The 23,467-nt window shown below is 43.0% G+C and overlaps 1 protein-coding gene and 1 non-coding gene across 2 annotated transcripts; one reads left to right on the plus strand and one right to left on the minus strand.

The window, feature by feature from the left end:
* Window positions 1-12,452: 12,452 nt before the first annotated feature.
* On the minus strand, window positions 12,453-14,384 carry Garin4 (golgi associated RAB2 interactor family member 4). The gene has a single exon (XM_027934868.2). It carries the CDS (start codon window positions 14,382-14,384, stop codon window positions 12,678-12,680), a length of 1,707 nt encoding a protein of 568 aa, XP_027790669.1. The 3' UTR covers window positions 12,453-12,677.
* Window positions 14,385-22,610: 8,226 nt separating this feature from the next.
* Window positions 22,611-22,691, plus strand: Trnam-cau (transfer RNA methionine (anticodon CAU)). Its single transcript has one exon. It is a non-coding gene; the product is annotated as a tRNA-Met (tRNA).
* The last annotated feature ends 776 nt before the right edge of the window (window positions 22,692-23,467 follow it).

The following is a 23,467-nucleotide window of genomic DNA, read 5'->3' on the forward strand; positions in this document are numbered from 1 at the left end:
TTAGTACATACAAGGACCCATCACCTGGGAGTAGAGGGTTCGGGGGAGTGTGGATGTGGTCCCTGCATCTTGGAGGAATTCGTCTTAAGGTCTTTTTGCAGCATGTGTTAAGGGTTTTCTGTTTTACCTAAATAGCCAGGAGCAGCTATTCTCTAATTACCTGAAGGAAAGTACCAGAATAAAATGATTTACTTTGTAGAACCAAGAATTTAGGTTAATAAAAGTAAAAACATTCTGATGGAACTAGAAGTCTCTTTCTTGGAAAAATCTTTCCTTCCCTTGAGATCTTTAAGAAAAGATTAATTTCTGCCTTTTGGGGTTATTCAGCCCATCTATCTCTGTTTGGGGTCAGAAGAAAGGACTGTGGCTTCTAGGGTCACCTTATTCTCTTTTTCTTTTTGGAGAGGACTTTTTCTCCCTGCTTCAGGAAATAAGATGCCTAACTCATTGTGCCTGAGTAGCTATGCCCCAGAGCTATCCTCTGAGGTCTTCCTTATAGGAATATCCAGATCTCCTAGCCACCAGGCCTGGGGCCAGAACATTCTGTTCCTTTGATCAACCATACCCAAGAGGGCTGAATGCCGACATGGGAAATGGGATGTAAATAAAATGCTAGTTTCCAAAAAGGCGGTAACGCTGGGTACTGGGCTCTTCAGCATGTTCCACTGGGTGATTTTGACAGGACTTGGAGATGAACCAGAGCTCAGAGCTAGGAGAGGAGACGGGGGAACTTTAGCAACCAGATGCTCAGAGATGGACATGGAACCCCAACAGTGGGCCTTCCTCTAATGACTTCCAGCCACATCTCCCACACCAGCTGAAAGCCACTCTATTTTAAAATTTCTCTTGGGAAGTAGATTCCAAAATTTCCCCAAGTCTTCCCATCAGGGGAGCCTCTGATTTCCAGTAAATCCAGGGTCACATAGTTTTCTATATTCATTTGCATTTAGTTTGAATACATTAGCATGCCACCCAGTCCTGGCCTCTGAGTCAAGGCAAGCCAGGGAGTGAATGCAAATAGGCTCAAGTCTTTGTGCCCCTGGGAAGTGACAGAGGGAGGCAGGCCCCGTCCCAGAGAGAGCCACAGCTCTGACTTTTTGGCAAGAGATTTTTGTCATCCCTTTAGCCTGCAGATCCACTAGGAAGTGGATCAGGGGGTCCTCTGTTTTCTGGACTCTAGGAACCTAGGAGAGGGGTTAGAATCACATGATGGGTGTGGAAACTGTGCTTGGTGAGACAGAAGTTGGGGTGAGGAGGGATCCTGAGGTCTGAGTAGAGAACAGAAGGGAGAAAGGAAAGAGTCAAGGAACTGGAGTAGACAGTGGGAAAAAGGGAAAGAGCTGGGGGTGAGGGTGGAGCAGATATGGAAGGTGGGGGATTGAGTATCTGACTAGAGATCAAGGCAGTCCATGGGAAGAGGAGGCCCGGAGAAGGAAAAGAAGAGAGATGGGAGAGGGAAGTGGAGCAAAAGCCGGGTGTAAGTAGAGGCAAGTTGATGGGCAAGCATTGCCAGGCTGCCAGAGAACAGAGAGGGGTGTGGTTATAGAGGAAGTTAATGATCAAAGTTAGAGAGTGGGTGGCCAGCTGGGGTGTCCAGGGCCAGGCAGGTGTCTGACTGGGGTTTCTTGCTGAGACTTAGTCATCCCATGGGTCTGTCCTGGGACTGTCTTGAGTGTCACAAAAAAGTTTGAAAATGCAGATCATTGATTTAAAAGGGACTTCAGGGGCAACAGATAGATAGTAAGATGCGATTCTGGGTTGATTTTCCAGAAGAGGGAACAACTGCTATATTCATATAAGCAGCTCATTCTCCCGGTGGCCAAGACACTATATTTGTAGGCCTGAGAGAAAGGTGGTGCTAGGGCAGAAGTGAGGTGGTCCCCACAGCCTGAGGACAGGGTGGTTATCTATTGCAGCACCCCATGCTCTGAGACATGGAGTTTACTGACTACTGACTATAGACTGGCCACATGCCACAGTGTAGGCCAGACAACTCCTAAGGCCATGCTCTCTACAGAGTCAGCCAGTGATGAGGACAGGAGTATGGACTCCAGTGTAAATCCCTTTGGATTTAATTTTGGCTTCACCAAGGAGGGCCTAGGATAAGTTCTAATTCTTCTGTGCCTCCGTTTCCTCATCTGTAAAATGGGAATAATAATGCCTATTTCTCAGTTGTAGTGCAAGAACAAAACACCATAATCCCTATGGAGTTTTTAGAACAGTAGCCGGCAGAGAGGAAGCACTCAACGGATACTACTAATGTTATACATCGTGGCCCCAAATAAGAGGCATTGAAAAGCTTGCAGAGCTTGGAGAGAAACACAGATGGGCTCCCAACTTCTTGGCTCTGTGCCCAGTGTAGCAGCTGCTCTTATAATTTCAACTCAAGTTGCTGGGGCCACAGCAGCGGGCTGTGTGGATGGGGGCCAGGCATGGGCGCTGGCCAACCACAGACTGGGAAATGGCAGTATAAACCGATGATGTTTCTTCCGGTTCAATAATTTTTTTTTCCCTTTTCAGAATCCTCCCGCCCCTCTCTTTTCTTGGCAGAAAAAAAATACAGGGTTGCAGGGAGGGCCCAGCAAAAAGAAAGGCATGGGACCCTTCATGGCTTGTTCTATCATTCTCCAATGGCAGCTCCTTCAATAGGGTCTGTTAGTCTTGAATTTGAGGATGGGAAGGACTAAATGTCATTAGTGGTGTCTCTCCCTGTTCTGAGCCTCCCACTCATCAGACAGTGGGGGCTGCTGGAGAGAGTCCTGGAGAAGAGGATGTATGGATGGATCGAATGCCTTGGTCACAGTACTGCCCGGCTGCACCATGCTTGCCCTATAACAAACATTTCTGGAGCCCCCAATATTTGCCAAGCTCTCAACCTTTCAGGGACCCAGAAACAATAAGACATGGCCGCCCTCCTGAAGGAGGTTACAGACATACCAATTAAAATGATGCTCGCCAGCCTTTCTTATCCAGAGTCCTCTGTGTCACACTCAGCCTATTTGCACAGCTGCTATCTTGTGGCTGGAAGGAACGAACTTGTGAATTTTAAAAAGTTCTGAAAGGCTCCTTCGTGGATCATTCTCTGATTATTAACTATTCAGACCCCATGGTAACGTGCCAGCCCCCAGTTGTTCCTCCAGCCCTTGCTCTTTCCTTTATGACCCAGCTGTTGATGCTGTGGGACATTTGGTGGCTCAGCTTGGGATCCTTACTCTGGGCCCTAGTTTCCTCGTGTTTGGAGTTGTTATCACAAGAAATAAATTTTAGTATAATAGAGTTTCTGTCTCTTGGGCTCAGTCATAGAATTATGTCTTGTTGGCTTATATGATCCCAGGTTTATCCTCAGTCTGACTTCAGTGGTCGTCAGCTAAATTCACCCTCCCTGGATGCTTGGATATTTCAAAAGTGGTCTATAAGCTGCATGTTGATGTCAGAATTCAGCAAATCCTTGGACTTCAGGATCATTAAAAAAAAAAAAAAAAAAAAAAAGTAGCTACATCTGAGATCAGTGGTGTGGCCAGAGAGGCATTGTTCTCTACTTGATCCATCCACAAGCCACTCATCCATCTCTGAAGGATGGGACTAAGGCCAGAGATGGGACAGGCCTCTCTGTCATAGAGGCCTGCCAGCCTTGGTTTTTGCCCTTTGACCAAGAGTCCTAAGGACACTGAGATGATGAGGTGATGAATGTGAAAACAGAGAAACAAGCAGCTTTAGTTTCAGGCAGGCAGAAATGGAAAGGAAGCTGTGGATATTCTTTAAGACGCTATAGGTTATGATTTATGCTCTGCTAACTAGAACTCTGCTATTTACTTGAAGTAGGACTTTGGGAAAGTCCCTCCTCTTGGCCTCAACTTCCTCATATGTAAAGTACATCTGGGATCAGTCAACACCCTTCCAGGCTTGACATGCTAGAGTCTAGGTGTCCTAAGAATCTATCTCCCAGGGATCAGAGAGTTTGAAGACAGATGGGAAGAGGTGGGGAGGAAGGGACTAAGAAACATCCAGTGGGAGTCCTTGTGAATTTAGTTACCTGACAGCAAGGGGCAAAGAGAGGAAAGAAAGAAAATAAAGTGAAGAGTGAAGTGAATGAAGTGAAGCTTGTAGGACAGAGAGAGATAAGGACAGGGAAAGTGTAAATCATAGAGGTGGCTGTCCTGGCTCAGTGCTCTTTGGGTCCACCATGGCCAAGATTACCTTGTTAGGTAGGGGATGGGTGGTGGGTGTGTGGCAAACTGTATTTTCCAAAGAGAGTCATGATCATATTATCTTTTACGTGTTATTTTTTTTTAATGTGATCTTTCTATTTCCCTATCAAGAGGAATGCAGTCCAACCTTATGACTCTTATGACTTAAATAACTCAGGAAATGTGACAGAAATTATTCCAGGTGAATTTGAGGCTTGGTCAGAAGCAGCATCCCCTTGATTATCTTGGGACTACCTGAGACCATTGTGCTGGAGAGGCTGAGTCTCCCTTCTAGGCCTTTCCCTTGGGGGTCCAGAAATGAATGATGCAGACCAGCCCATGATCCAACTAAGTACTACTGAGCAACCTCACTTTATACTCCATAGAGAAGAAGAATCATCCCGCTGAGCCCTGCCCAAATTCCTGATATAGAAGAATCCTTGAGATATAAGAAAACAATTGTTGCTGTAAGTCACAAAATTTTGGAGTAAAATTTACAGCACTATTAGTAACCATTTTAGGATTCATAATCGCCATAGAACTAAACTCAATAACTCTCTACCTTAAAGCTAAAATGTACTCAAACGCATCAAAATTTTCAAACCTACTAGGTTATTTCCCTACTGTTATCCACCGCTCAAACCCCTACCTCAACCTCATCATAAGTCAAAAACTTTCATCGACCCTACTAGACCTAGTTTGATTAGAAAAAGCTATCCCCAAACTTACTGCTAACCTCCATTCTACAGCCTCTATTAAAACCTCAAACCAAAAAGGCCTCATCAAACTATTTTTTCTATCATTCCTAACCTCAACACTTCTAGCAATCGTAACCATACTCTATTTCCACGTATAATTTCAATTACAATGAAAATACTAACATCAACAATCAACCAGCTACAACCATTAATCAACTTCCATAACTATACATAGCTGCCACTCCCATTAAATCCTCACGAATTAACCCTAACTCATCCCCTTCAAACATCATTCAGTTCTCTGAGTCCTTAAACTCGATTACAACCTCTACCTCATCATACAGTACTATAAATATAACAATTAAGAACTCCACTAAAAATCCTAATAGTAAAACCCCTCAAATCACTACATTTGATCCTCACGTCTCTGGATATTCTTCCGTTGCTATAGCTGTAGTATAACCAAACACCACTAATATACCTCCTAAGTAAATTAAAAATACAATTAAACCTAAAAAAGACCCTTCAAAATATAGTACAACCCCATACCCAATTCCCCCACTAACAATCAATCCTAACCCTCCATAGATGGTTTGTTATCAAATAAAATGTATCAGAACAGGATAGTAGAAGTTTAAAAAACAAACAAAAAAACCTATTGTTTCAAATAGTGATAAAAATTGTTTAAAATATATGTGATATTTTGAAACTAGTTTGGAAGCCAACTTTTAATTTTGTCCATAAGGGGCATTATAACAAAATTGCCATACTCTATAGGTACACACATATGCGCACACACATTGGTATTGGTGCTGGGAATTGAACTTAGGGTCTTGAGAGACGTATATTTTGAAAAGCACATTTCATCATAAGAAGGAGATAAAAGCCATTATCTTCAACCTTGTAGCTCATGGTAGAGCACAGTCCTAGGTTTGGTCCTCAGCACCAAAAAGAAGGAGGAAGAGGAGGAAGAGGAGGAGGAGGAGGAGAAAAGAAAGAAAAATGCAAGCCATTCCTTCCCCTATAAAGACCAAAATGCAAGAGATAAACAACATCGAGTGTCAGAAAGGATGTGGAACAACCAGAAAGAACACTTATTCGTTCCTTGTAGGAGTATAAATGGCATATGGAAAAACAGTTTTGCAGTATCTACTGAAGCTGAAAGTACACTTATCATTAATTCCTTTCCTAAGTATATACCCAACAGATATTAATGAACATTTTTCCATTTTATAAAAATGTTCATAGCAGTACAATTTTTTTTAGTTGTTGATGAACCTTTATTTTATTCATTTATTTATATGTGGTGCTGAGGATTGAACCCAGTGCCTCATACATGTGAGGCAAGCACTATACCCCTGAGCCACAATCCCAGCCTTCAGTAATAGCTCCAAACTGGAAACCAAACAAAAATATCCATCAACGACAGAATGAATAGATGAACTGTAGTACACTCACACAATCAATAGAACTTTCCAGAAAAATCATGGACACATCTCATAAACATGATGTTGAGGGAAACCAGAGTCAAAAGCTTACTTTACTTTGTAATTTCATTTATATAAAGTTGAAAAGAAAGCGAAATTGGGGCTGGGGTTGTGACTCAGGGATAGCGCCCTTGCCTAGCACGTGTGAGGCCCTGGGTTCAATTTTCAGCACCACATAAAAATAAGTAAACAAAATAAAGGTATTGTGTCCAACTACAACGAAAAAATAAATATTAAAAAAAAGAAGAAAGCAAAATTAAACTATGGTGTTAGAGGTTAGGACACTGGTTGTCTTTAGGGGTAGAGATTGAAGGAGAATATGAGGGGGAGTTTGGATGTTCTGATTTTTTTTTTTTTTTTTAACCAGAGGCTCATTTTGTGTTCATTTTGTGAAATGACACTGAGTGGTGTACTCAGGACTCATGCATTTTCCTGCATGAATGTTATGCTGTGAAATAAAACATTAAAGAACAAATTTAGCTTTATGAAGTTTTATGAAGAGTTTGTCCCTTTTTTTCTTACTTCTGCTAGAACCAGTGCACACTCCATTATGTCAGTAGGGGAAAAAAGCAGAGTAGCACCGTCCTTGTGTGTATGCCTGTCTGAAAAGATGCTTCCTAGCCTTTTAGAGACCATGACACATGTAGAAAATGACAACATTGGAATGGGGACATTGGGGCACTGGATGAGGCTCCTGGCCATCAACACCTACTGACCTCATCCCCCAGCTGTCCCCAGGATGAAGGGTGCCAATACCTCAGCATACCTGTGGGATAGCTCCTACTTAGTGTGGGGGAAGACATGGCCTCCATAATGCATTTCAAATTCTCTAAATTGGTAAAGAGGAAGAGTCTGGGCTTCCTTTGCCCTTCTGCTCTGGAGAACCCACCTGTGCAAACTCCTCACGCCTGGATTATAGTTCTCACGTATAGTAATGAAGATTGGGGGGTTCCGGAGAGGCATGCAGCATTCTGGGCCTCTCCTCTATGTCACGATCTTTTCTTCTAGCCTAGTTTTCCACCAAAATTCATTCCCCTTCCCATTGCTCATACCCTGAGGACATTACACATTATTCCCAGGACATGCTGCACTTGCCCCTCATCTACGAACATGCCCTAATCTCCCAAACCCTTTTCTTTGTCATGCCATTGTCTGTGCCAAGAGTGATCAGCCTGTCATCTCTCTGCTCAGACCTCCTCTTCCCCATGAAGCCTCCTTCTACACACTTCCCTGAGGGCCACCACCCCACCTTGGTTTGTATTACTCTGTGTGTGTGTGTTGAGGGGAGGCACTTGATAACTGTTTCTCAAATGACTTATAGGCTAACCTCATTCCCACCTCTGTTCTGGGTGGTTACTCATTGTCCCCTTGAGTCAGAATCCCTGTCTTCTTAGGGGTCCTACCTGTCTTATGGCTGTTCCATGTGCTGCCACCACACTGCCAGGGGGTAGGAACTTGCTGCAAGCTGCATGAGACATATCCTCTTTACCAGCTCCCACCTCTGGCCATCTGATGCAGGCTGTCCCTGAGGGATGGGCTGATGAACAGTGAATCAGCATTAGGCAAATTGTGGTGTGACAAAGGGAAAGGATGACTGTGACTCAGTCTGGGTCCTGGCTCCCCTCATTCAAGCACCAACCTGCAGGAACAGAACATGGCCACAAGGGGCTCTACTGAGCAAATCATGCTCAGCAGAGAAGGGCCAGGTGGGAGAGCTTCAGGACAGCTCTTGGCACATGGACAAGGAAACCCACCCCCTGGGTCTCTCCTCTCAGAGATCTCCAATGCTAAAGCTCCACAGACCCTCACCCTGCTCACTCTGCTTAATCTTTATGTTTTACCTCTTACCTGTCTGGAAGCTGTTGTTTTATACCCTAGCACATTTCCCCTCACTTTCCCCTGCCCCTCTTTTCTTGCTGTCCCCAAGACCAACAGTCATCCTAGGAGGAAGACACCTGTACTTGTGTTAGTTCTGCCTCCTTTAGAAGAGCACATGCCTACACCAGGAGCAACCTGTTTTTTTAGACATGGCAAGGACAGTTGTACTGTTTCATCTTTTCTACACTCCTGACTGTGCCCCCTGGTCTCCTGGGTTCTGGGCTTCCTGTCTCTGGACAGGATTCCTGAAGCATCCTCTGCCTCCAGATAATCCTTTGCCCGTCAACAGTCCACCCTGGAGCCACAGAGATCTCACTCCCATCAGGCAGCCTTTAGTGGTTCCCCAAATTCTGGACATTTACATGGCCCAGGGCCCCCAAGACCCACTGCCTGATTCTCCAGCCTCTTATCTTTCCTCTCTCCTTGCCCTCCATCCAGAAAGGCTGAAATATTTGTAATTGCCCCAACTATCGTCATGTTTCAAGCCTTTGTACTTTGCACACATTCTTTTCTGTGGACTGATGATCTCGCTCCACCCCTCCCCTGACACCTCCTCCATCCTTACCCTTGCTCTTTATTTCTTACCTGGCAGAGCCCCATTCATTCTTCAACACTTCCAGTTCCTCTGTGAAGCCTTTCCTGACCCATAACTCCATCTCAATCCCCAGAATCCCTCGGATGAATGGATCCTGTTCCCTAAACATGCATCTTTCACTATACCTGTCACTCATTGTATCTGTCAATCATTAAAATACCGACTCACATGCCTGCCTCTCCCCTCTTTTATTTCCAGGACTGAGGACTGAACTGAGGGTCTTGTGCGTGCTAGACAAGTGTTCTGCCACTGAGCTAAATCCCCAACCCCTTGCCCTGTCTCTTTCACCGGTTCTTTACAGCTGTGTGGGACCCAGTATGTGGTAGGTGCTGCGTGAAAGGTGTTGCACTGGAGTGACTCCATCTCTGCACCTTGACAAGTCCTTTAAATGCTCTGAACCCCAGTTCAGATGGAGTGATATGAGAATCAGAAGACAGCACGTATATTAAATAACTTTATAAATGACTGAGTGCTATGTGAATGTTTCTGTTGCATTTTTGTCTTCCAGACTAGTGTTTACCTACACTTGCCTGTGTGGAAATCCTCAGATTAAAGGAATGAGATGTGATCTTTTTTGTAATTTCTCTACCTTTCCAGTCAAAGGAAAAGCTGGTTAGGAGTAAACCATTAATCCGTCTCCCTTGCAGGCCCCCAGTCTTCTTTGGAGCTCTGGGTTAATGATTCCAATGTTGTTTTCTTCACAGGGCCAATTAGTGTCTAATCTTTGGTATGTTCCCTGCTTTCTTAAGAATAACTTGACTCACTTCAATAATTCCTCAGCCTGGGGTCAGGAACCTTGTTTTGAAGGAGGAAATGGTGGATGTGAATAGTCTTGAATTGTCTTCCCTTCTTGACAGGGTCCTCCATTCCATGTCCACTATTCCCTATAAGGACCAAAAAGACCTCTCCCCACCAAAAAGTTGAAGTCTGCAACTACCCTCAGAAGTAGCTTTAGGAATTAGCTGTGGAAATTCTAGCAATTGTGGCCTAACTCACAACTTCCTTCCTGTGAGGTTTGAGGATTTGTTTTTGGAATTCCAGGAGAAAGAATTCTGGTCCTGACTTTCAAGAGTTACTTTCAGGGGTGGGGGGTGGGGTGGGAGGGATGGGGGCAGGGACTGGGCTGCGTGGAGTGGTCCCTGGTGGAGAGCAAGGCCTGGAATTCCAGGCGGGAGGTCTGTTTACAGCCGAAGCTGGGGATAGAGGTCTGTTAGCCAGACACAGCTTAATGGTGGTCTGGACACTCTTTAGATAAGGCCATCTAGGGGCTGTGAGCTCACTAAAGTTCAAACACCAACTCACAGTTGCTCACGACCAGGAGTCTCCCCAGCCCCCATCCCTTCCTCCTCTTAATCCAGTAAATTCCATGCTCACCTCTGTAGAGTTTTGGCAAGTCTCAGGTTCTTGTAGTGCCCCTGTCTCTTGGGACTTATTCACTTTGCCTGCACCCCGTGACTCCGATACATCTCTGCATAAAAAAGTGGGTTAGGGAAACACTGTTCTGCAAATGTCCCACTGAGTGACAAAGCAAGCTACCTTCTTGAGCCAACAGTGTTCTCATTTGTAAAATAGGGATATCATTCCTTTTTCTAATAGCCAATCCCAGCCCTTATACATGTCATTTAAAATATGAATTTTAACAAAAGAGGCTCCCATGCCACTTTGGGACATATCACAGAAAAGCGAAAGCACCAAAGAAAGGAATTAAGACATATCTGGGGCAATAACAACTTTATTACATCTGCCACCGTGATTTTAGGGCTGATAAACAGCGACAAACAATAAACGCTCAACTATACCCCTCTCGCTAAAGATATACAATTCTCAGTGGGTTGTGGTGGCTCATACCTGTAATTCCAGCAGCTCTGGAGGCTGAGACAGGAGGATCTCAAGTTTGAGGGCAGCCTCAGCAACATAGCAAGGCCCTAGCAATTTAATGAAACCCTGTCTCAAAATAAAAAACCAAAATGGGCTGGGGATGTGGCTCAGTGGTTAAGCATTCCAGGTTCAATTCCTGGTAAGTCGTATGCCTGCCTCCTTGTTCCTGCCTCTTGCTTTGCCACCATAAAGAAAACTATCATTCAGGTTCATGTGTTTACCATACCCTTTTGTCTACATTTTTACCAAACATGTATGCAATACATTATTTGATCTTGTTTTTTAACTCTTTTTTTTAGGTGTAGATGGACACAACACAATGCCTTTATTTATTTATTTTTTAAAATTTTTTATTGTTGGCTGTTCAAAACATTACATAGTTCTTGATATATCATATTTCACAATTTGATTCAAGTGGGTTATGAGCTCCCATTTTTACCCCATATACAGATTGCAGAATCACATCAGTTACACATCCATTGATTTACATATTGCCATACTAGTGTCTGTTGTATTCTGCTGCCTTTCCTATCCTCTACTATCCCCCCTCCCCTCCCCTCCCCTCCCCTCTTCTCTCTCTGCCCCCTCTACTGACATTCGTTTGTCCCCCTTGTATTATTTTTCCCCTTCCCCTCACTTCCTCTTGTATGTACTTTTGTATAACTCTGAGGGTCTCCTTCCATTTCCATGCATTTTCCCTTCTCTCTCCCTTTCCCTCCCACCTCTCATCCCTGTTTAATGTTAATCTTCTTCTCATGCTCTTCGACCCTACTCTGTTCTTAGTTACTCTCCTTATATCAAAGAAGACATTTGGCATTTGTTTTTTAGGGATTGGCTAGCTTCACTTAGCATAATCTGCTCTAATGCCATCCATTTCCCTGTAAATTCTATGATTTTGTCATTTTTTAATGCAGAGTAATACTCCATTGTGTATAAATGCCACATTTTTTTTATCCATTCATCCATTGAAGGGCATCTAGGTTGGTTCCACAGTCTAGCTATTGTGAATTGTGCTGCTATGAACATCGATGTAGCAGTGTCCCTGTAGCATGCTCTTTTTAGGTCTTTAGGGAATAGACCGAGAAGGGGAATAGCTGGGTCAAATGGTGGCTCCATTCCCAGCTTTCCAAGAAATCTCCATACTGCTTTCCAAATTGCAATGCCTTTATTTTTATGTGGTGCTGGGGATCGAACCCAGTTCCCGCCCGTGCTAGGCGAGTGCTCTACCACTGAGCCACAATCCAAGCCCTTTTAACTCTTTTATAAGTAAATTATATTCTATTCTGTGATTTGCATTTTTAAAAATATAACTGAGCAAAATGTATCTACACTGATTGTCACTTTCAAATATTTCAATCCATATCCCATAGTCCTATCAGTTGTGTTGATGGAAATTTGGTCTACTTCCAGTGCTTAATATTATTTTGCTATCAACATTCTCATGACCATCTCCTAGAAAATGTATGATTGTTTCTCTGGGGTGTATTCCTAGGCAGGGAATTGCTAAATCTAGACAGTGTCCTCCCTGTTCTGATTGCCAGCAAATGTTGCTGCTCCCCCCTTCCCCCACCTCAAGAGGAGGACCTCCATGTTCTCAATCTATGGACCTTTAGGGGGAAGAAAAATCACCAAGAGTAGGGAAATGGTAGAGTTCCCAGCCCACCGTCTGTGACTGTCAGCCATCACCCTAGGTCACCCAAAGAGGGAGCATTCCTATTGACACAACTGAGCATGGGTGTGAGAGGGGGCAGGGGGTGGGTCTCAAGCTGCAGCACAGCTGAATCCACTGTGATGTCACAGAATCCACTGTGATGTCACTGCTGAGCTGTGGAACATGGAAATTCAGACACAACTCAGCAGACCATTCTCAGGTTGAATGGTTCTTTATTTAATCTGCAGTAAAGGAAGCTGGAATAGGCTCTTTTGGGATAGTCCCCTGATCCCTGGGCCCCTCTTAACTTCTGGCTCTGGGTTGTATTTCATGGGTTTCAAAGGTCATCATCTCCATGACCTCAGATGTCACAGAACCAGTGAGGTCCAGACCCTGGCCACTCTCTGCTGTCTCCATGATGGCCTCCATGGTGGTCCTCTCTTCTCTCTTAGCCGTGACGTCCATATCTCTGCCGCGCACTGAGGCCACCCCTTTAGTGGTAAGGTTGGCTTTGACCATCTTCAAGAAAGAGCTGATCCTGCCCATTCTCTTGTTGGCTGAACCGGAGCTGGTTGTTGATAAGCTCCTCCCAGACTTGTGGGAGCTCCTGGACTCCTTGGTGATGGGGGAGCGACTGATGCCTTTGTGGGTACTGCTGTGCTTGCTGCCTCCGGGGCTGCTGTGACTTTTCCCCTTTTTATCCTCTCTAACAGTTCGGCGGCCAGTTGACTTCTGAGAGATATTGTCCCCTGTCTTGTGGCGACCTTCACCCCTGCGGTGATGGGTACTCCTACTCACAGTTCTGTCCTTTTCTCTCCTCTCCCTTCTTTCCCCCCTCTCCTTGTGGACTTCTGTTCTGATGTGGGAGCTTTGCTGCCGTTTTGCCTGGCCACCCTTGTCACTCAGCCGGGTTGGGGTGAAAGATCCTGCTGCTGAATTCTTATCTGGTTCTCCAGCAGTTTTCCCAGCAGCAGGTTCTACCCCAATATTCCCGGCGCCCTCTGGGGAGAAGCTGGAAGATGTGCTGGAAATACCTTCCAAGGGCTTGTTTGCAGCCAAGCCTAACTTAAGGCTCTTAGGGGACCCCTTGGCAGAGCCCGCAGTGGCCACGTGAGTTTTGCTTCCTCTTGCACCAGTGAGGGTCGCATCAGCTTTGTCTCCGCCTGCCTGTCCAGAGCCTGCTGCTCCCTCTGTCACTGACTCTTTAACATGCTCTTTAGATTTTGTTCTTGGGATGGCTATATTAATCTTGGAGGTGGATTTGTGGGAGTCATGCTGGATTCCCTCCCCCCCAACATAAGCAGCATAGGTGGCCCCACACACCTCAGAAACCATGTGGAGGCTCCTGATGCTAACCTGGTCTTGATCCCCTTTAGCATGTAAATCCCCAGCCCCCAAACTTGTCTTGTCCTCTTCCTCAAATGCAGGCATGCAGATCATCTCCTGGGCCAGGATGGCGTACGTACTGCTGTTACTGTCCACTGGTGGTCGCAAGAGGTAAATTAGTTTTTCCCAATAGGCAAAGAGGTCTTCCCGGGCATCCAGAGGAGGGCACAGCTGCAGGTAGCACGACCGCCCAGTGGCAAATTTCAGGCGCAGCTGTTGTTTGTCATGGTCATGAATAGAGATCCTTACAAACTTCAAGGGAAGGAGTCTGGTGAGCTCCATGGTCTTTGCAGACTTACGACCTTTTCCCTTGGTGCGTCCAGCGAGCCCCTCATGTCCAGCAGCTGGCCGGGCCAGCAGCATGACATCAGGGAGTGGGAGAATGGGGCTAGTGCAAGCGATGCCGACGGTCACCATCCGGACTCGGTTGTGCACATCAATCACTTCTCCTCTTTTGGTGATCTGGATGAAGTCGCTTTCAAATATCGGTGCATATTTGAATATGTCATATTCTCCCTTGTACAGCTGCCGCTGCAGCTTCCCCATGGTGGTATTGAACATGCCTACCCCAGAGCCACTTTGGGCAGTGTAGTATGGTAACAGACACTCACTGTTCGCGGTCATCTTTTATCATAAGAGCGCTGGCAAGGCTGGTCCGAATCTTTCTTAGCCTCCTGGGCAGATGAGGGAGCAGAAGCGGTGCTCCTGGGTCACAGAAGTGGTGCCACAGCAGGTCTCTCAACACCAAACCACCCCACCCCACAAACCCCTCCACCTTTGCCTCAGAGCCTCCCAGAGGCCAGGCTTGGGGTGGGAGCACAAATGATAGACAAGGGGGCACTGTAGTGTGCCTGGATCCCAAACTGAATCTCTTTAAAGATTGAAGAGATGTAGGGTGGGTTCCAAGAGATTGTCTTCTGGGTCTAACCCCCCCCACCTCCACCTGTGATATTTTACTTCACTGAGAGTCAACAAACTGCAGTCCTAGTGGGAGAAGTGACCACCCTCTTGGCCTCAACCCCCTGCACAGCCATATTTATCCTCTGCTGCCCTTTGTGACCTGTCACTGTCACATACCCCTTTGTTTTCATACCCCAGTTGCTCCTACAGAGGACAGGGCCACCCTGCCAAGGGACTCGGGTATGTGCAAAAATAAAGGTTTTTCAAACGGAACAATTTTGTATGGATGCTTCCTTCCCAACCCCAAATTCAAGAGACTCAACAACAGGAAAGTGTCTATGAGACTGCAAGAGGATGGGAGAGATGTGAACCCTCTGAGTTCATGGTTTAATTTTATTGAGTAATTTAGAATTGGTAGCCTTGGTCCTTAGACTGTCCTTCCATAAAATTGCAGTAGACGTTGACAATGATAATTGTAAACACTAACTATGACCTTTAATAATTAACATAACTTAATAACGAAAGGTTTCTTCTCCTAAGAACTATATTACATATTTTGCATGCTATTGTAAGAACCCATCAAGTTTGATATTATTGTTACTGTACTCATTTTACAGATTTAACAAAAAATTGAGGTTGTATCACTTATATTTTCATAAACTAATATTATTTAAATCCAGGTCTAACTGACTCTAAAATCTTCATTCTAAACACTACAGAGACTCTGCTTCCTGATGCCATATCCTGAGCCACTCTCCTCCGTCATGCCTTCCGCTGTGATGTTCTGCCTCACTTCGGGCCCAGAGCAATGGAGTAGGCCATCTATGGACCAAAAAGACCTCTGAAACTGTGAGCCCCAAATAAACTTATCCTTCTCTACATTGTTCTTGCCATGTCTTTTGGTCACAGTGACTGAAAAAAAAAATGCTGAATAAAACAGAAATTGGTACCAGGAAGTAGTAGGGTTGTTGCTGTGACTAATCTGACCATGTGGTTTAGAAACTTTTGGAGCTTTTTGGAATTTGTGGAAGGAACTTTGAAAAGTTTAAATATGCAAGCCGGAGAAGTCTTAATTTGTTGTAAATGGAGCTTAATGGGTGATTTGGAAGAGCTGACAGGACTATGGAGTGTAAAGATTGGGCTCATGAGGTTTCAGAGGAGAAGGAGGACTCTATTGGAAATTGGACTAGAGGCCACTCGTGTTACACTGAGGCAAAGAAGTTGTCTACTTTTTGTCCATGTTCTGAAACTTTCTGCGAGGTTGAATTTAAGGTGAATTAATCTGGTGGAGGAAATGTCAAGGAAGCACAGCATTGGGGTGGCATGGATATTGCTGGCATTTTAAGCCAAGTTAACCATGATAAACAGGAGCAGGAAACAGAAATATTTGAAAAACTTGCTATTTAGGTCTTGCATGGTGGTGCATGCCTGTAATCCCAGCAGCTCAGTAGGTTGAGACAGGAGAATTGCAAGTTGAAAGCCAACCTCAGTAAAGGCAAGGTGCTAAGCAACTCAGTGAGACCTTGTCTCTAAATAAAATACAAAATAGGGCTGGGGATGTGGCTCAGTGGCCCAGTGCCCCCGAGTTCAATCCCGGGTTACACGCACCCCCCCCCCCCCCCCCCCCGCCACCGTGTGTGTGACAAAACACTTTGCTGTTTGGCCAGAAAACTGCCAAGAAAGTTGTGTAGTTAAAGACATTTCAACCACTGAAGAAATGCTAAGTACTTTGCACAGTGATAATGGGAAAGATGGCTTGGGGGCATCTTAGGGATTGGCAACACCACACCCATCTCAAGCTCAAGGGTGTAAAAGGAAAAATTTCCTTTGAGAAGAGACCATGGAAGAATCACAGCCTGTGGGACAGTAGTTGCCTGTGTTTCTCCTTTGCTAGCAGAGCAATAAAACTTCTTTTTCTCAAAACCATGTCCTCCTTACTAGATTGACATCAGGGACAAGGACCAAGATTTTGGTATCAAATTTGGCAATCCAGATGGGACCTGAGAACAGACACTGCTCTAACTTTTCTTGGGCAGGCCTGGCTTTCCAAGCAACCCTACTCCATGCTGAAGATATAAGGTGAACTTGTTGAAAACTACTGGTGGGGAGTTAGGAAATAGATGAATTTGCTTTGAATGGAACTGGAGGAGCTGTTTCTATGAGGGAGGGAATGAGGGACCATCCCAGCAGATGTTAAAGCTTCTTTTGCTGCAGGGAACTCCTGCCTTCTCTCCCTGAACAGTACAGATCACTCCATCTTGGTCCACTTTGAGAAAAAGAAAGCAACTCAGTAAAGTTGTGACACCCTTGGCCATCTAGCAAATCGCCCCCTGTGCATGCTGAGACCTTTGCTTCCACACATCTGGTTTCTCTTCATGGGAACATCTGAACCCTCTTTGTGGAGACAACTCTGGCACCACTGATGTAGGAGCCATGGTGAAGCAGGATTAGAGAACCTAGGGATATTTACTCCCTTCTGGTCTATTCTAAGTTCTCATCTGTTTGTTGGCCTTAGGTTTGGAAATTCCCTCTGGTTGTCTGTGTTTTTGTTTGTATCTATTAATTCCTTTTTAAAGACATGGGCAATATTGTGCTGATCCTATAGATTATCTCTTGGGAAGGGTCATGGCTAGTCGGTTTCAAAGTTTCCCATCAATTGGCCATGGTTTGGGGGATCCTTTCTGATTGCCTGTCTCTGTGTTTCCTTTTTGTACAATCTTGCAGTTGGAGTTGGGTCTATTAGAGGTAAAATAAGTGGAAGAAAGGGCCACCTAAAGGAATAAGCCTGTCCATGAAAAAGATGATGATTTACTGTAATGATCCTGCCTTTCAATGTCTTTCTGAATTATTGTACAATCTTGCAGCTGGAGCTGGTCTGTCAGAGGTAATGTAAGTGGGAAAAATTCTGTATATGCAGGTTTGTCTGTTTTAAAGGTTCCCATGTGTTGGCTATGATTTTGGGGAATCCTCTCTGGTTATCTGTGTTTTGTCTTTATCTGATACTGACCCTTTAAAACATCAGTCATGCTGTGTTAATCCTACTGGTAATCTCTTGAGAAGAAAGAGCTTGGCTTAATGGGTCACCTTTAGGTATAAGCCTAAGAGAAAGATGCTTTACTATACAACAATCTGGCTTTTAAATTATTTTCTGGATTATTATACAATCTTGCATTTGAAGTCAGAGTAAAGTATATGGAAGAGATTATGTATGTATAAGCATTCATGCAGTTGCATGATAAGAAGTCTGAACAGTTAGAAATTGAGTTAAGGATGCAAAAAGTCACTTCTTCTGATGTGCAAGGATAGGACACCAGAAGAAAGGATTTTAAAAAAAAGATTTAAATACTTTCCACACAGTCCTGGCAATCTGGCCCTCTCCTGGAATAAAATTTGTTGTGTAATTTAAATGCATAGATAACATTTATAAGAATTGTTTCAGAATATAAATTTTTAAAAGGGCATGAAACTAGAAAAGAGATATAAGAAAGTTATATGGATGGAAATATATTTTAGAAAATTAGAAGGTAAAAGGAATGTTTCTGGATGAGAAAAGTATTTTGTATGATAAAGTAACATTCTTGTACTAAAGTTCAAGATATGAAAGAAAGGACAGAACTAAAAATGTAAACAAGTTATAGAATGTCTAAATTGCAGAAAGTTTGTGGAACATTAATCTCAAAAAGTTCATATGTGATTAAATTGGCTATAATTAGCAAAGTCAGTCAAAGCTTTTCAAAATTTAATGTACCAATAGGAAGCAAAGTCTGAAATATTGATCTGGTCTTATCTAGCAAGACAATTTTCTTGTATTTGTTAGGTTTTATTAGTTGGGGAAAATAAGTGTTAAAGAAACTAGGATTTGTACCTGTTTTAAAGTAAAAATGATTACTTTAGTAATTGGTTAAACAAAAACTGTTACTTAGGTTATAACAATATAGTTGACACCCTAAATATATGTGACTAGATATATGTATGCATCTGAGAACTATATTTGTCTAAGTCTTGTCTAAGCATTATGTAAAAGTTCATAAAATAAAAGTTTATGTAAGTTTACCAGCAAGATAACCAATAAATGTTCTCTTTTATACATTGTTTCTAATATAGAAGAGCCACACTGCCATTTGAAGAAGAGACCTGTCTTATATGTTTGCTTTGACTAAGTTGATTTCTGATCATTAACATCTTTTTCCTAAAAGTATAAAAGATGTAAGGCTATCCTTTGACTTTTGCTAGTACTGCTAACCCACTCAGATCTGTGATTATTGTACTGCACAGTATGGATTGTAAATTTTACTTTAAAAATTAAACTTAGTTAAATGTAAAACTTAGGAGAGAATTTTACCAAGTTGGTGTTCTCCAAACTAAAACTGTCTGTAGCAATAGTTTCCTTCAGATTTATATAGAAATAACAAATTTGGTTGGTATTTATTTATGTCATTTGCTTTATAACTCGATAAAAGTAACCTGTTGTCAATAAGTTATGTATAAAATTTTGTGTTATTCTTTACACTGGGATGGGAATTTAAATGCATTTTTTTGGAAGGTAATAAGGAAAGCCTGATTTGTTCAAAGATTGACAATGTAGAACATAAAAATATTCTGCCATCATTTTTTTTAACAAAAAAGGAAGTTAAGAGCTCTCTTAGCAGCTGGGAATAGTCTCTGTAGTCCCAGTTGTCACGCACCTGTAGTCCCAGTTGTCAGGAGGCTAAGGCAGGAGGATCATGAGTTCAAAGCCAGCCCCAGCAAAAGTGAGGCACTAAGCAACTCAGTGAGACCCTGTCTCTAAATAAAATACAAAATAGGGCTGGGGATGTGGCTCAGTGGTCGTCGAGTGCCCTGAGTTCAATCCCCAGTACCAAAAAAAAGAAAAGAAAAAAAAGAGCTCTCTTGCCATCTCTGATATGTTTCAGATGTAATTCATCCTATGTTAACTAATATTCAGATAGACTCATGAAATAATACATGAGAACTTTGTAGAATGATATTTTTAAAAGGAGCAGAAATCAGATTCAGAAATAAAACACTTTTTAAGATTTGTCACGAGGTCAGCCTCACCTGAGTAAAGGCTCTGGTGCTCATTAGTCTCCATGTCTCCATGTTAGGATGGCTCCAAAGTAAGCTAGAACTAAGCTTATTTAAAGTTGTGTTCATCTGGGCATGGTGGCACATTTCTGTGATCCCAGAGGCTCAGGAGGCTGAGGCTGGAGGATTGAAAGTTTAAAGCCAACCTCAGCAACTTAGTGAGGCCCTAAGCAACTTAGCAGGACCCGTTTCAAAAACTAAACATAAAAAGTGTTGAGGATGTAGCTCAGTGGTAAAGCACCCCTGAGTTCAATCCCTGGTACCAAAAAAAAAAAAAAAACAGAGAGAGAGAGAGAAAGAAAGAAAAAAAATAAAGCTGTGTTCAAAAGATAGATTTTTTTGTGTGTTGTTTTAATAGTTATTATGATATCCAGGTAAATAGTGGATATAATACAAAACTTAAGAAAAGGTTTGGGTAAATTGTAAAAGGTATTAGGGCTTGTAAAAGAGTTTTTAAAAAGTAAAAATTGTATGTAATTGAGGTGATAAATAATGTGGGTCTTTATAGAAGCTAAATAGACCCAAAGATACATTTGGCTGGGGATATAGTTCAGTTGGTAGAGTGCTTGCCCTTGCATGTACAGGCCCTGGGTTCAATCTCCAGCACCACTTACAAAAAAAAAAAAAAAAATGGAAAATGAAAAAAGATACATTAGTGTTCATTTTTAATTTTCCTTGTAAAACTTGCCTATTAGTGTTTTGCAGAAATGCTGCTTCTAACAGAACAACCTGAATTAGTTTGAGACAATAAGCCACCACCTATAGGAGAGACAGAATATAATGCTGACTTGTTGCATTAATACTGACTTTAATTAAAATAAAGGAAACTATAAAATTATAGATATTAAAGTTATAACCCATTGCTCCCACTTTGAGACTAGTAAAACTGGCCTGCTGGATGTTTAAAACCAAAAACTTGGAGATCAAAGTCAAGGAAGTAAAAGGGCCAAGAAAAAAGCCAACTATTTGGCCCTTGCCCTCTAAGCTCAGCCAGGAACCAGAGAATGACAAGACGCTTCTTTGGGTTCTATAGCTAGTGAATCACTTGATCTGCTGATCAGGGGGATCAAGGGGACTCTAGAGAACAGAAAGCCAACCAGTGCACATTCTGCAAAAAAGAGGACCATTGGAGAGAAAAATGTCCCTGATGCTTCCAAGAGCAGCCATGTATGATTGGCAAAATACTTGCCTGGCAGATGGCACTACTGGTAGATAAAAGTTAAAGGAAACAAGAGGCCTCTTACATGTTCCCAAGAGAGATCACTGAGGAATCTCAGCTGACTCTTAGTAAGTAGGAGATAGGAACAAGGTCAAGTTTGATCATCTTGGTCTTCGACACTTGGCAGGAGAGTATAACCAAAGCACAGACCTACATAGATAGTTAGGAGAGAAAATGGCTCTTTCAGGATAACTTGAGATGTACACTTGTGTCAGTCTAACCAAAAGTAAATAAAAATAGAGGCTATTTAGGAAGGGTTCTTGGGCTGGGGCTTATAGCTCAGTTGGTAGAGTGCTTGCCCTGGCTTCATTCCCCAGCATCAAAAAAAAAAAAGGAAGAGTTCTTATGTGGAAGTGCCTAATATTAACTCTCCTAAAGGACTCTAGAATCACAAGTTTGTCCTGGATGAACTTGAGCTTGAGCTTGATCTTATAGACCTAAAAATCTTCCTAACCTCCTACATGGATAAATTCTTTTTTTTTTTTTTTCACTAATACAATTATGAGTTACTGTCTTCGTGGTGAGACATTGGCTGAAATGCTAAGTGCTTTTGTGCTAATCATTTACCAAAAAAAGTAATGCTTTGCTGTCTTGTTTATTATCTTAGCAAGATCCCTGCCCTATGTCTGCCCTGTCCAGTTACCCACCAGCTGCCACCATGGATCTCTGAACTGTCCTGATGCTGAATACCCTTAACTGTCCATGCCCCACCTGATAGAAAACAAGGACTTCAGGTCACTTGTTTTGCCCTTTCTCAACAGGAAGTAGCTTGGAGGTATTGTCACCCACTTTTTTTTGTCACCCACTTTTCCATAGAAATAAAATGTAGAAAATTAACAGTGGGGAAATGTTACAGTGGTCCACTTCATGCTTCGAAGATAGCCCTTGCTGCTCTGCCACTGCAACTTACTTTTAAAACAGATGCTTCTTTCTCTTCCTCTCTCCCTCCTCCTTAACCTTTCCCCCTCTCTAATCTCGGGGAAAACACCCTTACCTCTCTTCCCTGTCCTAGGGAGATTTATCTATCCTTGAGCACACCCACCATAGAAATAAATTAATACAGACTGAGGATGGCACCAGAAGATCTCAGAAATGACTCTCTCCCAAATTAACAAGTGTATTACAACTCCAAAAGAGAACACATGGAATATAGCTTTTGAATCACCTCTTTAAAAACTCCTGTTCTCTCAGATCAGGCAGAATCACTGCCTCTGGGACAGGAGTTCCCTGTGTTTCTCCTTTGCCAGAAAAGCAATAAAATTTCTTTTTCCTTTTTCTTAAAAAACAAAACAAAACAAAACTATGGGGACACCCTGTTTACACAGAGGGGCTTAGGAAGTTTTCTCACCATGCTCAGCTGCCCAAGCACTAAGAGACTGCTGCAGCTGTGGTCAAGGAGGCTTTTCTACTGCTCAAGATGGTGGCAGGCCCTGGCAGCAACCACATGCTGCTGGCTCTGTAGGATTGCAGGATTTTGGAATTAGGTGGTCATGGAGGCTTCCACTTAAATTTCAAAAGAAGGCCTAGGAGGCCAGACAAGGTGTAGTAGTTGGATCCCCTGAGGGCAGCCCCTGAAAGTGTGATGTGTGGAGATGTAAAAAGGGAGCCAAAGCTGCCATGGAGACCCCAAGATTAAGAGAAGCCAGGTGGCTGGGGATATAGCTCAGTTGGTAGAGTGTTTGCCTCATATGCACAAGGCCCTGGGTTCAATCCCCAGCACTGCCACAAAAAAAAAAAAAAAAAAAAAAAAAAGGAAAAAGAAGATGTCTGCTGAGGAAAGCTGTATTTTTCAAGCAGAAACAAACCAAGAGAGAGGCCATATGGGTTGCAACCAGCAAGGTCATAGGAGTGGAGTTACACAAGCTCGTTAGAGAGAACATCATGATGTCATATACCCCAGACACTGAACGTGGGGCTACAAGACTTGTTTGCCCACCTGGATTTCAGTCTTGCTTTGGCCCCATTCCGCCTTTCTGTGCCATTTATTTCTCCCTTGTGTTATGGAAAAGTTTACTCTATGCCATTATATATTGGATATATGTAACCTGCTTTTGAATTTTACGGGATTCATGCTGAGAATTTGCCTTGAGTCTCAGGAGACTTTGGACTTGAACTTTGGGTAATGCTGGAATTGTTAAGACTATGGTGACTCTTGAAAATGCACTGAATATATTTTGAATTGGGAGATGAGCATGAGCTTTGGGGGACCAGGGGCAGATTATTGTAGTTTGGATATGCAGGGGTCCCCCAAAAGTTCATGTGAGAGAGAATGCAAGAATTTTCAGGGCTTGGATTGTAACTCAGTGATAGAGTGCTTGCCTAGCACACTGGGTTCGATCCTCAGCACCACATAAAAATTATTTAATTAATTAATTAAAGGTAATTAATTAATGATTAATTAATTAAAGGTATTTAAAAATAATTTTCAGAGGTACGTGATTAGGTTAAGAGTTATGACTGATAGGAGTTGTGATTGACATGTGATCAGTTGTGACTGATATGG

Source organism: Marmota flaviventris, chromosome 12 (assembly GCF_047511675.1).
Source record: "Marmota flaviventris isolate mMarFla1 chromosome 12, mMarFla1.hap1, whole genome shotgun sequence".
Classification (NCBI taxonomy): Eukaryota; Metazoa; Chordata; class Mammalia; order Rodentia; family Sciuridae; genus Marmota; species Marmota flaviventris.